General features: G+C 60.9%; 1 protein-coding gene across 3 annotated transcripts in view; it reads left to right on the plus strand.

The window, feature by feature from the left end:
- IGF2R (insulin like growth factor 2 receptor) overlaps positions 1–13,896 on the plus strand; it is a 98,839-nt gene that overhangs the window by 58,065 nt on the left and 26,878 nt on the right. For all 3 annotated transcript variants that reach the window (XM_054721648.1, XM_054721646.1, XM_054721647.1), the window contains exons 18-33: positions 271–439; positions 1,814–1,993; positions 2,319–2,420; positions 2,808–2,909; positions 4,047–4,242; positions 6,090–6,260; positions 7,115–7,258; positions 7,343–7,521; positions 8,053–8,140; positions 8,944–9,159; positions 10,078–10,208; positions 10,423–10,520; positions 11,224–11,360; positions 12,113–12,303; positions 13,264–13,390; positions 13,557–13,676. In XM_054721648.1, coding sequence (XP_054577623.1) covers positions 271–439; positions 1,814–1,993; positions 2,319–2,420; positions 2,808–2,909; positions 4,047–4,242; positions 6,090–6,260; positions 7,115–7,258; positions 7,343–7,521; positions 8,053–8,140; positions 8,944–9,159; positions 10,078–10,208; positions 10,423–10,520; positions 11,224–11,360; positions 12,113–12,303; positions 13,264–13,390; positions 13,557–13,676 — 2,351 coding nt within the window. The remainder of the gene's footprint in view (positions 1–270; positions 440–1,813; positions 1,994–2,318; positions 2,421–2,807; positions 2,910–4,046; positions 4,243–6,089; positions 6,261–7,114; positions 7,259–7,342; positions 7,522–8,052; positions 8,141–8,943; positions 9,160–10,077; positions 10,209–10,422; positions 10,521–11,223; positions 11,361–12,112; positions 12,304–13,263; positions 13,391–13,556; positions 13,677–13,896) is intronic.

Here is a 13,896-nt window from a genome sequence, read left to right on the forward strand (position 1 = left end):
TGGGGCGGTGACGCGGAGTAACCGTGACTGTGGGTCTCTGCACCGCAGCCTCCGTCTTCAGCGGCGTCATTTAGGTCCGTGGCTGTCGGTGCAGAGGGGGGCAGGTCGGGGTGCGCCGCGGTCTGCGTTCAGCCACGCCAAGCTGCTGGGTGCGTGAGTCACGGTGAGCAGCTCAGCAGTGGGACCGTGAGGGCGTGTTCTCTGCGTTTCTCTAAATGCTTAGCAATGAGTTGTCAGGCTTCACAAGCACACGCTGCTCTGGCATTTCAGGCTGGCCAAGTCTGAAGACGGCCCCGAAGGAAACTGGTACGCCCTGGACAGCGCCGGAGCCCACAGCGCGTGGCGCAAGTACTACATCAACGTGTGCCGGCCCCTGAGCCCGGTGCCGGGCTGCGACCGCTACGCGTCCGCCTGCCAGATGAGATACGAGAACAAACAGGTGCGCCTGCCTGCCTGCCTGCCGGTCGCCTGGTCTCCCTCGGCCGTGGGCCGCGTGGCGGTTTCTGGGCTCCCAGGTCACCGGCGGGCTGGCCCGGAGGCGGGCCTCAGAGGAAGGAGGCCTGCTTGGCGTGCGCTTGTGCAAATCATTGTTCAGATTGAAGCCCTGAGCGAGCCTGGGGGCGGGGCGGGGACCTCTGATCACAGTACGGGGCTGAGGAAACTCCGGTCGAGTGTCTAGTCTGAGTTCTAAAGTGCCTTCCGGTGGCCGGCAGACACGGGCGAAGAGTGGTTTTTGCTTCCAAGAGCTCGTGCTTCTGGCTAATGAGCGCCACTCGGGGTGGACTAGGTCTGAGCATTTGCTCTCGTCCGGGCTCCGAGCTGCCCGACGTCTGTCGGGGGGAGTGCGGTTACTGCCAGGGGTTTGGTATGTTCCCTTGTGCTCTTTGCCCGGTGAGTCTTTTCATTTTTTAAAAATATATTTTTATTGGTTTTTAGAGAGAGAGAGGAAGGGAAAGGGTTAGAGAGATAGAAACATCAATGAGAGAGAAACCACATCCATCGGCTGCCTCCTGCACGCCCCCTACTGGGGATTGAGCCGGCAAACTAGCATGTGCCCTGACTGGGAATCGAAACGGTGACCTCTTGGTTCCTGGGTCGACGCTCAACCACTGAGCCACACCGGCTGGGCCGCGCGGCGAGTTTAAAATAAAGATGTGCTCCTGTAACATAGCACACCGGGAACGCACTTTCCTGGGCGGGTGTCGAGGTGCCTGGCGTTGCTGTGGCGGTGAGGTGGGTGCCCTTGGGGTTTTGCACACCATCGTGTGCAATACTGGAAGCAGTGGCCTCAGTACAGTCGGCGCTCGATGCCCACGGGTTCCGTATTTGCCGACTCCTCTCCTCGCTCACGTTTGTTACCCCCACATCGATACCCCCAGTCACGTGGGACATGGGCACAGTGGCCTGACCGGTACCTTCCCCGCTGAGGTGGGACAAGGGGGCGCCCCCATCCTTGTCTACTTCCTGCTCTCACGACTGGAGGGTGGGGATGTGAGGGGCGGGGTGGGAATCGAGGCCTGTCTCTGATGGGTGTTGGGGGATGGCCGTGGGCAGATCACGGGTCTGAACGTGGTTTTCCTGTAGTGAAGACAATGGGACGTGCCAGCGGGGGCGCTTGTGAGGGTCTGGGGTCATATTCTGCGTGAGCTTTGTGTGCAGAGAGGCGCAGGGCACCCCTGCACGGAGGAACGGGCTCCCTGCATACTCACCCCGTGCTCGCGGGACTTCATGGACCACGGCACCGAGTGACGCGAACCCGCTGCACGAGCGAGGAGCGAGGACGCCGGGGCCCTCACGGACGTGCTGTTCGCAGGGTGTGTTTTCTGAAGTCGTCTCCATCAGCAACCTGGGCGTGGCCAAGTTCGGCCCCTTGGTGGAGGAGAGCGGCAGCCTCCTGCTGGAGTACGAGAACGGCTCGGCCTGCACCACCAGCGACGGCATGCAGACCACCTACACCACCCGGATCCACCTCGTCTGCTCCAGGGGCAGCCTGGTGAGGCGCTCGGCGGGGCGGGGGCGTCCTGGGTCTCCCCTGGCCAGCACCGCCTGGTGTGTCTCAACGGGGGCGAGCGAGTCTGGTGGGTAGAGTCATCAGGTTCTCTTTTCGAAAGCGTTGACTTGGACTCAGACTTGGGTTTGGGTCCCAGTTGCGCCCTTTACTGCCGGCACGGCCTCAGGTAGATGCCTCAGCGTCCAAGCCTAAGAGGTGAGGTGATACTGTCAGAGCAGGGACCGTGAGGACGCACCTTGTAACTGGATGACGCTCATTGAGCACCCAGCCTGTCCATTGACACCTAGCCCTGCATTTGACCTTCCAGAACACCCACCCGATATTTTCTCTCATCTGGGAGTGTGTGGTCACGTTCCTGTGGAACACGGAGGCCGCCTGTCCCATCCAGATAACGACGGACACAGACCAGGTACGGGTGCCGTCGGGACCCCGGAGCTGCCCCGACATTCCACCCGCTGTCCGGCTCTGCACACCCCCCCTCCCCTTCCTGATCTAACCAGCATCACCATGGAAACACTGACCCGCTGTTATCCCATCATAATGACTTAGTTAACATGTTAACACACGCCCCCTACTGGGGATTGAGCTCGCAACCAGACATGTGCCCTGCGTGGGAATTGAACCGGGATCTCCTGGTTCCTGGGTCAGCGCCCAGCCACTGAGCCCCGGCAGTGGGCACGAGGGTTGCGTTCCCTCTGGGGCTCCCGTGGGGCGGACCTGCAGGCTCGGGAGGCACTGTGTGCTGTGCCCTCCAGGACGTGGCTCGAGTGTGTCTCTTCCCGCCTTGTTCGCGCAGGCCTGTGCCATAAGGGACCCTAACAGCGGGTACGTGTTTGACCTGAACCCGCTGAACAGCTCCCAAGGCTACGTGGTCTCTGGCATCGGGAAGACTTTTGTGGTAAGAATTCGGTGTGAATCCCAGTTTGCTTTGAAATGCGACAGTGCGCTGAGGCCGCCTGCAGCTGGTGGGGGGGAGGCATCCTGCTGGTGTCATTTACAGTAGGTGAGAGTGTCGCTCACAGTAGATGAGGGTGTAGGTTACAGTAGGTGAGGGGGTAGGTTACAGCAGGCGAGAGTGTAGGTTACAATAGGTGAGGGTGTAGTTACAATAGGTGAGAATGTAGGTTACAGTGGGTGAGGTTATTTATAGTAGATGAGGGTATAGGTTACAGTAGGTAAGGGTATAGTTACAGTAGGTGAGAGTGTAGTTACAATGGGTGAGGGTGTAGGTTACAGTGTGTAAGAGGTCATTTACAGTAGACAAGGGTATAGTTAAAATAGGCAAGAGTGTAGTTACAATGGGTGAGGGTGTAGTTACAGTGGGCGAGGGTGTAGTTACAGTGGGCGAGGGTGTACTTAGCTGCCTGTAAGAGTGTGAGAGGCAGACGAGAGCCTCGTTGAACCCGTAGAGAACATTCTAGATAACATGAGTCCCTACAGAACATGCTAGAAGTGAAGAGCCCCGATTACTTGGCATTGCACCGACAGGCCGTTTCTGAAGTGGGAGATCCTGGTCCTTCAGAAACCCGCTGTTTGTCCGTGGTTAATTTCGTATATGTTCCCACACACACTTACCAGACAGAGAGCGGCCTTTCCTCCGTCTTCCCACCTGGGGGCCTGTTCTCCTTCATTTTCATGGGATGATGTCAACGTCTTTAAGAAGCCTAGGTTATCCCACCATAATGACTTAGTTAACATGTTAGCTGTCTGTCGCTCTCTAGTATGACTTGAAGTACTGTGAAACGGGCTTACGTGTGTCCTCTGTCACGTGGTCATGGTTACCGGAAATGCACCTGAGCGTGTGGAGGTGCAGGGCCGTGTAACACGTGCCGCGCCTTGGAGGCAGTCCGTGGGCACTCGCCGTGGTCTTTGCCCGAGGTGCCGACTCCAGGACTCTCGCCCAAACGTGGGGCGTTGGTGACCAAGCAGTGGGCGTCCGCTGCCCAGCGTGGCCGGGGCAGGGTCGCGGGCTCTCCCCCGTGGCGAGGTGCGCAGCCTGAGGGTGTGGGTTTGGTTCTTACCGTCTGGCCCGCAGTTTAACGTGTGCGGCACGATGCCCGTCTGTGGGACCCTGGACGGAAAGCCGGCTTCCGGCTGCGAGGCGGCGACCCAGACAACGGATCTCAACAACCTGAAGCCAGAGCGGCTGGTTGGACTCGAGAAGACCCTCCAGCTGTCCACGGAGGGTTTCATGACGCTGACCTACAAGGGCCCCTACTCCGACACCAAGGGTGAGCCCCGAGCCATGCTGTTGTGGCCGAACGTGTGCTGGCGGTTCTGTGACCGTCGCCTTTCTGAGCGCGTAACGTCAGGGAGTCCCTGCCTGAGTCCCCCCGCCTCCGGGCTCACGTGCGCCACACTGACGTGCCCTCGTGCTCACCCAGGTCCCGACTGGAGAGGTGGCCGGACCCCTGCTGCCCATTCGCCCCTCCTCCCCGCGTCCTTCACCAGTTGTCCCTCTGACGCGGGACATTGTCACTTTTTTTTTTTTAATATATCTTTATTGATTTCAGAGAGGAAGGGAGAGGGAGAGATAGAAACATCACTGATGAGAGAGAATCATTGACTGGCTGTCTCCTGCACACCCCCTACTGGGGGTCGAGCCCGCAACCTGGGCATGTGCCCTGACCAGAATTGAACCTGGGACCCTCAGTCCGCAGGCCAATGCTCTATCCACTGAGCCAAACTGGCCAGGGCTCATACAGTTTTGCTGTGTTCAGTTTCTTAACCCTTTTACTCTTCTCCGCACTGTGTCGCACAGCAGGAACTTGGTACCAAAGTGCCAGCCCGGGCTGCTGGTGGTCAGGTGCCAGCCACGCTGCCTGTGTCGGGATGCTGCGTGCACGTCACGCCCTTCTGCTTAACCACCTCCGCACTTGATGGGGACGAGGGCCCGGCCCTTGCCCAGGGCAGAGCCAGAGTCAGGGTCCAGATCTTTTCTCATCCTGGCTCTGTCCTCAGACGTCCTGGCTCTGAAACCATCGAGGCACATTCTTGCCCACGCACGCCTTCTGGCCTTGATCCTTGCTGTTCCCCTGCCCTCAACGCTCTTCCCTTAAGATGGCCACGTGGTTCATTCACTTCCTCACCCTCTTCCGGTATCTGCTCAGGTTCACCTCCGTGAGCCGGGCCACGGCCTCTAACATCGCTGCGTCCTGTGCCACCATTCCTGGGACTTCTGTGCCCATTTCTGCCTTTTCCTTCTTACACTTCTCTCCCGGCCTGTCCTGGGCTGTGTTTAATGTGCTTATTATCAGGACCACCGGATGGGAGTGGAAGCTCCGTTTTTCCCCCACTCCCGTGTGTAATGGGAACTTGGTAAATGTTTTTGATTAAATCAATAGAGGAGAGTGATGTTGTTTTCTAATGTTTTCATTGATAGACAGATGTTGTTGCACGTGTATATTTTCTGGAATATAGGGTGGGGCAAAAGTAGGTTTACAGTCATTTGTAGGCGAAATAATATCTATATATAAAAAAGCCTAAGTGACTGGCCAGTAGCTATGCCGCGCACTGACCACCAGGGGGCAGACACTCAATGCAGGAGCTGCTGAGCTACGGTGACTTGGCAGCCGCGGTTCGGGTGACGCACCTGTAACCCAGAGAGGAGGGGGCCGATTCTGGGATGCGTCACCCAAGAACCATCCTCTTGCAATCCGGGACCCTTCGGGGGATGTCGGAGAGTCAGTTTTGGCCTGATCCCCGTAGGCCAGTCCGAGGGACCCCACTGGTGCACGAATCCGGTATCAAAGTGCCAGCCCAGTTTGAGTCTGTGCACCAGGCCTCCGTTAATAAGTAATAGTACAAGAATAACTATTTCGTGTACTCGCACCCGTAGACCCGCTCTTGCCCTGCCCTGTATGAGGCCAAGACACTAGGTTCACACGTCACCCCATCTGCACGCAGGTCACTGTCGCCATGATGTGGCCACCCCGGTCCGCGCAGGCCCCTTGAGCAGACCTGGCGCTGTGAGGTCGCGGTCTCCGAGGCGGCCTCGGGGCTGGTTCCAGCGGAAGGGCTGTGAGGGCGGCGCTGTGATGGCTGCTGTTTCTCACAGTCTGTCCTCCTTGTTCCCCAGAGACTGGTAATTCTTTTATCATCCGCTTTGTTTGCAATGACGACGTGTACCCAGGAATCCCCAAATTCCTGCATCAGGACATCGATGCCGGCCTGGGCATCCGAAGCACCTTCATTGAGTTTGAAACGGCACTGGCCTGCGTGCCTTCTCCAGTGGATTGCCAGGTCACAGGTAAGGCCTGGGGGACCAGGAACTCAGAGCCCGGTCAGAAGTGTGCGTGTGCACGTGAGTGAGTAGGTGTGCATGTGAGTGTGTGTGCACGAGTGAGTGCACGGGTGCGTCTGTGCACATGAGTGAGTGTGTATGTGGCGTGTTTTATTTTACAGGCAGCATGCCATGTGTGTTTGCACATTTTCTTTGAAAGTTGCCTAGATTTGGAATCTTTCCCTTGAAGGGAATCTGGGATAGTTAATGATTTTAAGTTCCAATTTGGGATCAGAATTATATGCTTAAGAACAGAGAAAGAAATTTGGGGGAAAATAAAACACACTCTGAGTTTCTTATCTGAGGAAGAAAGACTGAAAAGAGGACCAAGTTGCGTAAGATGGGCCCAAGGCTGAGCAGTGTCCCCGGGACCCTCCCCTGCGCCCTCTGGCTGGCCCTCCGCACGGTCAGAGCGGGCGGCGTTTCTGCAGGGAGCCTCCTGCTGCTGCTGCTGCGTTGGTTTTTCTTTTGATTCTCACCTGGGGATATTTTCCCATTGATTTCTAGAGAGAGTGGGAGGGAGGGAAGAAGGCAGAGAGAGAGGGGGAGCATCGATGTGAGAGACACATCAATCGGTTGCCTCCTGCAGGCACCTCGAGCAGGGCCAGATCAAACCTGCAACCCAGGTACGTGCCCTTGACTGGGAATCGTACCCACGACCCTTCAGTGTGCAGCCGGCATTCTAACCACTGGGCACACCGGCCAGGCCCCCTCATCTCTGCAATGAGTGCCAGGGGTGCAGCGTGGGTCTCCGCTGGGTAGGAGGGCCGCGCTCCCAGCCGACGAGGAGGCCTTGCTGCCCTGCGTGTTCCATGTTGCAGACCTGGCCGGGAACGAGTACGACCTGAGCGGCCTGAGCAGCGTCCGGAAGCCCTGGGTTGCTGTGGACCCCTCGGCGGACGGACAGAGGAGAACGTTCTACCTGAGCGTGTGCACGCCCCTCCCGTACATCCCTGGGTGCCGAGGTGAGTGTAGGGCCTTGGACTCCAGTTCCTTCTGCCTTCCCCCTCCCCCACCCGCACCCCAAGCGAATCCCCCGGCTCTTGCAGGCAGCGCAGTGGGGTCGTGCCTGGTGTCCGAGGACGACAGCTGGAACCTGGGTGTGGTGCAGATCAGTCCTCAGGCTGCCGGCAACGGGTCCCTGAGCCTCGTCTACGTCAACGGCGACAAGTGCAACGGGAACCAGCGCTTTTCCACCAGGATAACGCTGGAGTGTGCCCAGACGTCGGTGAGTGTGCCCAGACGTCGGTGAGTGTGCCCAGACATCGGTGTGTGTGCCCAGACGGTGGTGCGTGTGCCCAGACGTCGGTGAGTGTGCCCAGACGTCGGTGCGTGTGCCCAGACGGTGGTGCGTGTGCCCAGACGGTGGTGCGTGTGCCCAGACGTCGGTGAGTGTGCCCAGACGTCGGTGCGTGTGCCCAGACGTCGGTGAGTGTGCCCAGATGGTGGTGCGTGTGCCCAGATGGTGGTGCGTGTGCCCAGACGTCGGTGAGTGTGCCCAGACGGCGGTGCGTGTGCCCAGACGGCGGTGCAAGTGCGACAAGCAGTGTGTCTCGTGTGTCCACTCTATTCCCCAGGTCCCTCCCACCTCTGAATCTTCTAACTCACAACTTGCCTGGGTTCCCCTGGGCCCGGCCTTTGTGGGGATCAGCTGGCGCGTGCTCTCCGCGGGGCCACGTGGCTGACAGTGGCTTTCTCTCACGGAGGTGCCACGCTGGCTGTTCACGTGGCTGTCCTTTCACTGCCTTCCTTGTTGCAGGGCTCGCCCACGTTCCAGCTGCTGGATGAATGCGAGTACGTGTTCGTCTGGAGGACGGTGGAAGCCTGCCCGGTGGTCAGGGCGGAAGGTAGGCCCGGCTCGCCGACAGTGTGAGGGCAGCAGGGGCCACGCCCTCGCCCGAGCCGCAGATGCGAGCCCCTGCGATGACGGGCACGTGTGTGACCGTGGAACACGCGTGGTGGGCAGATAACTGCTCCCTTCTTCCACTGTCACCTGGGGAGTTCCTCTCCTCAGTTACCATTGACAAAAAGGTCACGTTAGTTCCAGGTGTACAGTGTATGATTAGAATGAACTGGTACCTTTTTTTTTAAAATATAACTTTTATTGATTTCAGAGAAGAAGGGAGAGGGGGAGAGAGATACAAACATCAATGATGAGAGAGAATCATGGATCAGCTGCCTCCTGCACGCCCCATGCTGGGGATCAAGCCTGCAGCCGGGGCCTGTGCCCCGACCGTGACTTGAACCGTGACCTCCTGGTTCAGAGGTCGATGCTCAGCCTCTGAGCCACCCCGCCGGGCTGCACAGATAGTCTTTGCCCTGGAGTTATGTTACTCCGGTACGTTGCCGACTTGACCGGCGGTGTTTTCCTCGGGTGCCTGGGTTGATGGCTGTGGGCTTCTCACGCGTGAGCACATGAGTAGGGCCACTTACTGTCTGTTTGGCTACGTGGATCCTCATATGTGTCCTCGGCTTTTCTAGAAAGTTGTTTGCCAGGCAGTTCTCCGCACGTGTCTGTAGAAACAAAAGGAACAACGCGGGCGTGTGTGATGCCTGCTTCGAGACGGCAGCTGGCTGGTGGGAAGTGGGTAACTTCCTGCTGCCCGTGTGAGTGACCGCGTTGTCGGTGACTCCTCCCGCGCCCCCGCAGGAGACAACTGTGAGGTGCGAGACCCCAGGCACGGCCACCTGTACGACCTGAAGCCCCTCTCCCTGAACGACAGCGTGGTGAACGCCGGGGAGTACACCTACTACTTCCGGGTCTGCGGGAAGCTGTCCTCCGGCGTCTGCTCCACCGACGACAAGTCCAAGGTGATCTCGTCCTGTCAGGAGAAGCGGGGCCCGCTGGGATTCCACAAAGTGGCAGGTACGGGGCGCGCTCTGCTCGCGCTGCACGCAGAGCCTGGGCTGCGGGCCGAAGGGGCCAGGAGGGCGGCTGCTGGGTGCCCCCGGGGAGGTGCCTGCGTGCTGACTTCCTTAGCCAGGTGTGCACGGACGGAGGCCTTTGAGCTTCGTTTATTTTGTTCATGCTTAGCAATGCCAGTTACGGATCCTAAGACCTTGTTTTTTATCTTACTTTAAAAAAAATATGTTTTTGTTGATTTCAGAGAGGAAGGGAGAGAGAGAGGAGAGAGAGAGAGAGAAAGACATCAGTGATGAGAATCATTGTTCAGCTGCCTCCTGCATACTGCCTACTGAGGATTGAGCCCGCAACCTGGGCACGTGCCCTTGACCAGTTGAACCCAGGACCCTTTAGTCCACAGGCTGACACTCTATCCACTGAGCCAAGCCGGCGAGGGCAGACTTGTTGCTTTTTTCTATTGCCGCAGTGGGGCCGCTGAACCTGCCAGGGATGGGTGTTCCGAGGTCGTACTTTACAGAATCGAGTCGGGGGACCCGTTCAGTAAAGGGTTTGGCTCTGGAACTCGCAGGCATGCTGTGGGTCACCATGCCGTCTCAGCCGTGGGCGAGTGGTAGTAAGTTGAAGGACATTTAAAAAGAAGTCCCGGGAGCGGCTCTGTGAGGGCAGCCCCCAGGGCCACGCGGAGGTGTGACGGCTGTTTGCTGACCGGCTGAGGAATGGCCGTGTGTCCTGTGGTCAGTCTGGGCCGAGAAGCCTGGCCCTGTGCCTCCTGCGGGGACGCGGCAGGAGCAGGGGCACAGCCGTGGGCCGGCACCTCGGTCGCCTGTGGCTCGGGGCGCGTGATGCCGCGGGTGTGTCGCGGTCAGCGTGGCACCCGGCGCGGCTGAACCGATCCCCGTTAACCAGCCGCCCCTCGCACAGGCCTCCTCACGCAGAAGCTGACGTACGAGAACGGGCTGCTGAAGATGAACTATACCGGCGGGGACACCTGCCACAAGGTGTACCAGCGCTCGACGACCATCTTCTTCTACTGCGACCACAGCACCCGCAAGGTGAGCGGGAGCCGTGGGGAGGGGGCGCCCCGCGTCAGACGGCAGCGCGCTCCCCTCACAGCCGCGCCGCGCTGAGTGTGGCCTCTACGGGCCCGTGTTGATGGATTAGAGCGGGCTTCGGGGAACGTAATCCCCCAACCACGTCCGCCCTTAACACTCAAAGCGTGAACGCACGGGCGGTTCCGGAGCCACGAGCCTGTCTGTCCCCCTGCAGCCCGTGTTCCTCCAGGAGACCTCGGACTGCTCCTACCTGTTCGAGTGGCGCACACAGCACGCCTGCCGCCCGTTCGACGTGACGGAATGCTCCTTCAAGTGAGTCCCGGCCTCGGCCTGCTTCTCGGCCGCCGGCAGCGTGACTTCGTGAAAAGAAAGAGACACGAATCTCTCGCCGTCCTGACGCCCCCTCCTTGTTGCGTGGCGCTCTCTGCTTGGGTTCAGTTTCCTCCTCTCGGTGCCGGGGCTGGCGCTGGCGGAGGCGCGGCTCCCAGGCTGTGCCCACCCCTCGCTCCTGTCTGAGGGACGCGGAGCTCGCACCAGCGTGCCACCAGCTTCCCGCCGACGGTGGCTGCCGTGCGCCTCCTCCGTGGCCCGAGCTTGGAGAGACCCACTTCTCGGGCTTGGTGTTCGGAGGTTCTCGTTAATATAAAATGAAAAAAACACACACGTTTTTTACTGACTTCAGAGAGGAAGGGAGAGGGAGAGAGAGAAACATCAATGATTGGCCGCCTCCTCAACGCCCCCTACTGGGGATTGAGCCCGGAACTCAGGCATGTGCCCTTGACCGGAATCGAACCCGGGACCTTTCAGTCTGCAGGCCGACGCTCTATCCACTGAGCCACCCCAGCTAGGGCTAGTTTTGTTGAACTCGTTGTGAATTTGAGTTGTCACTGATCTGACTGTTGGGGGTGCGGTCCAGGCTAAAGTCCTGTCCCTGGGGAAGATCGGATGCCCGGACAGCGGGCCAGCTGCTCAGGTGGACACAGCTGAGCCTGACCGCATGCTCTCCTCCCTGCAGAGACGGGGCCGGCAACACCTTCGACCTCTCGTCCCTGTCGCGGTACAGCGACAATTGGGAGGCCGTCACCAGCACCGGGGCCCCCGAGCACTACCTCATCAACGTCTGCAAGTCCCTGGCCCCGCAGCCCGGCGCGGGTGAGCACGGCGGGGCTGGTCAGTGTGGGCACGAGGAGCCGGGCTTCTGGGGCGCCGTCTCCCTGTGACACGCACGGCTTTGGCCAGGCAGCGCAGGAGGGTTATTTCAGGGTCTCAGTGACCGGTCCCCGGGGTGCCCAGGCTCTGCTGGGGACGTTACAACCTTTTGGAACATGAGGAGGTGGCGGTGGGTGGAGGTAATCAGGCGGCAGGTGATTCTCAGCAGGGAGAGGGGGAGGGCGTGGCGCGGAGAGGTGGGTGCCGGCTGTGTCCTGAGAGTGGCGTGGGCTCCGTCTCCTCCTGCAGAGAGCGGTCTTCACCGGGGCCACGGCCCCTTCGCCTTGCTCTGTGCTGGGCAGGCTGGCGACACCGTGGTCTTAACCCACGCAGTGGGGCCGACGGCACAGGCGTTTGGGGCCGGGAAGGGGGCCGAGTCCTCGGTGCCTCTTGCTAAAGGACAGCAGGCGAGGGTAGGGCACGGCCGTGTCCCCTCGGCCTCATCTGGGTACTTTAGCTTCCTCGTTTCGAGGCTCAGAAGGAATTCAGGCTGTTACACCCGGATCCCCGCCCCCGAGCCTCTCCCCGCCGCTCCGTGAGTGAAGACTCGGTGGTGGTGTCTGACTGACGTGAGAGAAGCAGGTTGTCTCAGTGACGTCAGGTGCAGTCTGAGCGTGCCTGGCCTCACTCACTCGCCAGGAGTTAAGTTCCGGATGGAAAAGCCCGAAGGTGACCCCCCGTATCTCCCGCTGCAGAGCCGTGCCCGCCGGAAGCGGCCGCGTGTCTGCTGAACGGCTCCAAGCCCGTGAACCTGGGCAGGGTGCGGGACGGTCCTCGGCAGGAGGCCGGCGTCACCGTCCTGAAGTACGTGGATGGCGACCTGTGTCCTGACCGGATTCGAAACAAGTCGACCACCATCCGGTTCACCTGCAGCGAGAACCAAGTGGTGAGTGACCCGGCGTCCTCAGCCCTGGGCCGCGGCCCTGCCGGGGCCGGCGTCTGCCTTCCCTGGAGATGAGAGTCTCAGAGCTCAGGATGGCAGGCGTGGCAGCGGGTGAGCGGGTGAGTGGGCAGCGGGCAGCGGGTGATGAGGCAGCGGGTAGTGGGCAGTGGGTGAGCGGGCAGCAGGTGAGGAGGCAGCATCACGCCGGCCCTGTGGTCCTGGGCGCTTCTCTCCTCCGGCCCCCCCCCACGCCAGGCCTGGCCGTTCTGGTTCAGAATTCATTGGGTTGAAGGCTCGCTCAGATCCCCGGGGGCTGTAGGGAACGGATACGTGGCAGCGCGCCCTGGGGCTGGGGGGAGGGGTCACCTTGGGAAGCGGAAGGTTGGCCGGACCTGGTCAGTGCAGCACTTCCCCTCCCACCCGTGGACCTGGTTCACTGCTTAACCACACGGAGCTGCCCCCCCCTCACTGCCGGGAGCCCGCCGGCCTGTGGAGGGAAAGTGGGGCGTGCGAGGGGGTGGAGGTGGGCGTGGCCGTGCCCGGAGGATGTGAGCAGCCTGTGGTGGCGGAGGGGTGGAGGTGGAGACGGAGCAGGCTGTGTGGAGGGCAGGGCATTCCCGGCGGCCTCTCCCGTCGTGTTCCTGACCACGGGGCTCAGTTCACTTGCTTGTTAGAACGTCATCACGTTTGCTCCTGTGAGCAGCCCCCTGAGCGTCTTTGTCCGCCCTGACCCCCCTCACCCTGTGGGAACCCCCAGGCCCCGAGTGGGTTTCCGGCCCCCGGCGCCTCCCTCACCCTGCGTGCGCGAAGCCCCCAGCGTTCCTCTGGAGCGAGCTGGCTCTGCTCTTCCTGAACCTGCGCCTTCCTTAGTGCGGGACAGCCCGCCCCCCGCCCGCCCCCCGCCCCTGCAAGGTACACGATTCCAAACACAGACCTGCCCGTCAGCAGCCTCTGTCCCCCCAGAACGCCAGGCCCATGTTCATCAGCGCCGTGGAGGACTGCGAGTTCACCTTCGCCTGGCCCACCCCGGCCGCCTGCCCCGTGCGGAGCAACGTGCACGGCGACTGCAGAGTGGCCAACCCCGCCACGGGTGAGACGTCACCAGCCCACCTCAGGGAGGGACCTGCCAGTCAGGGGCCCACGGTCGCCTGTGCGTGGGCACAGGGGCGGTGGGCCCCGCGCCTCGCCCGCTGGGGGGCTGTGACTGGTGGCAGCTCGCCTGTGGCGGAGTTGGTGACGGTCTCTGCCCTCGGCAGGACACCTGTTCGACCTGAACTCTCTGGGGGGCAAAGACGGACACACGGCGGCGTACAGCGAGAAGGGGCTCGTCTTCGTCAGCATCTGTGGGGAGAACGAGAACTGCGCCCCCGGCGTGGGTGAGTGCGGCCCCGCGGTCCCGCCCCGAGGCCGTCCCAGCCTCCGTCCCTCCGGCCAGAGGGCCGAGGACAGGCGAAGGCCACACGCCCTCTCCTGCCGCGGCTGCTGGCGGCGCGGCCACGTGGGGGGAAGGTGCGTGGGTGGCACTCGCTCGGACCATCGCGGACCCTCCGAACCACGGTGTCGGCGTGCACGCGAGAGCCTGCGTTTGCGGGAAGA

The sequence above is a fragment of the Eptesicus fuscus genome, chromosome 10, assembly GCF_027574615.1.
Source record: "Eptesicus fuscus isolate TK198812 chromosome 10, DD_ASM_mEF_20220401, whole genome shotgun sequence".
NCBI classification, from domain to species: domain Eukaryota; kingdom Metazoa; phylum Chordata; class Mammalia; order Chiroptera; family Vespertilionidae; genus Eptesicus; species Eptesicus fuscus.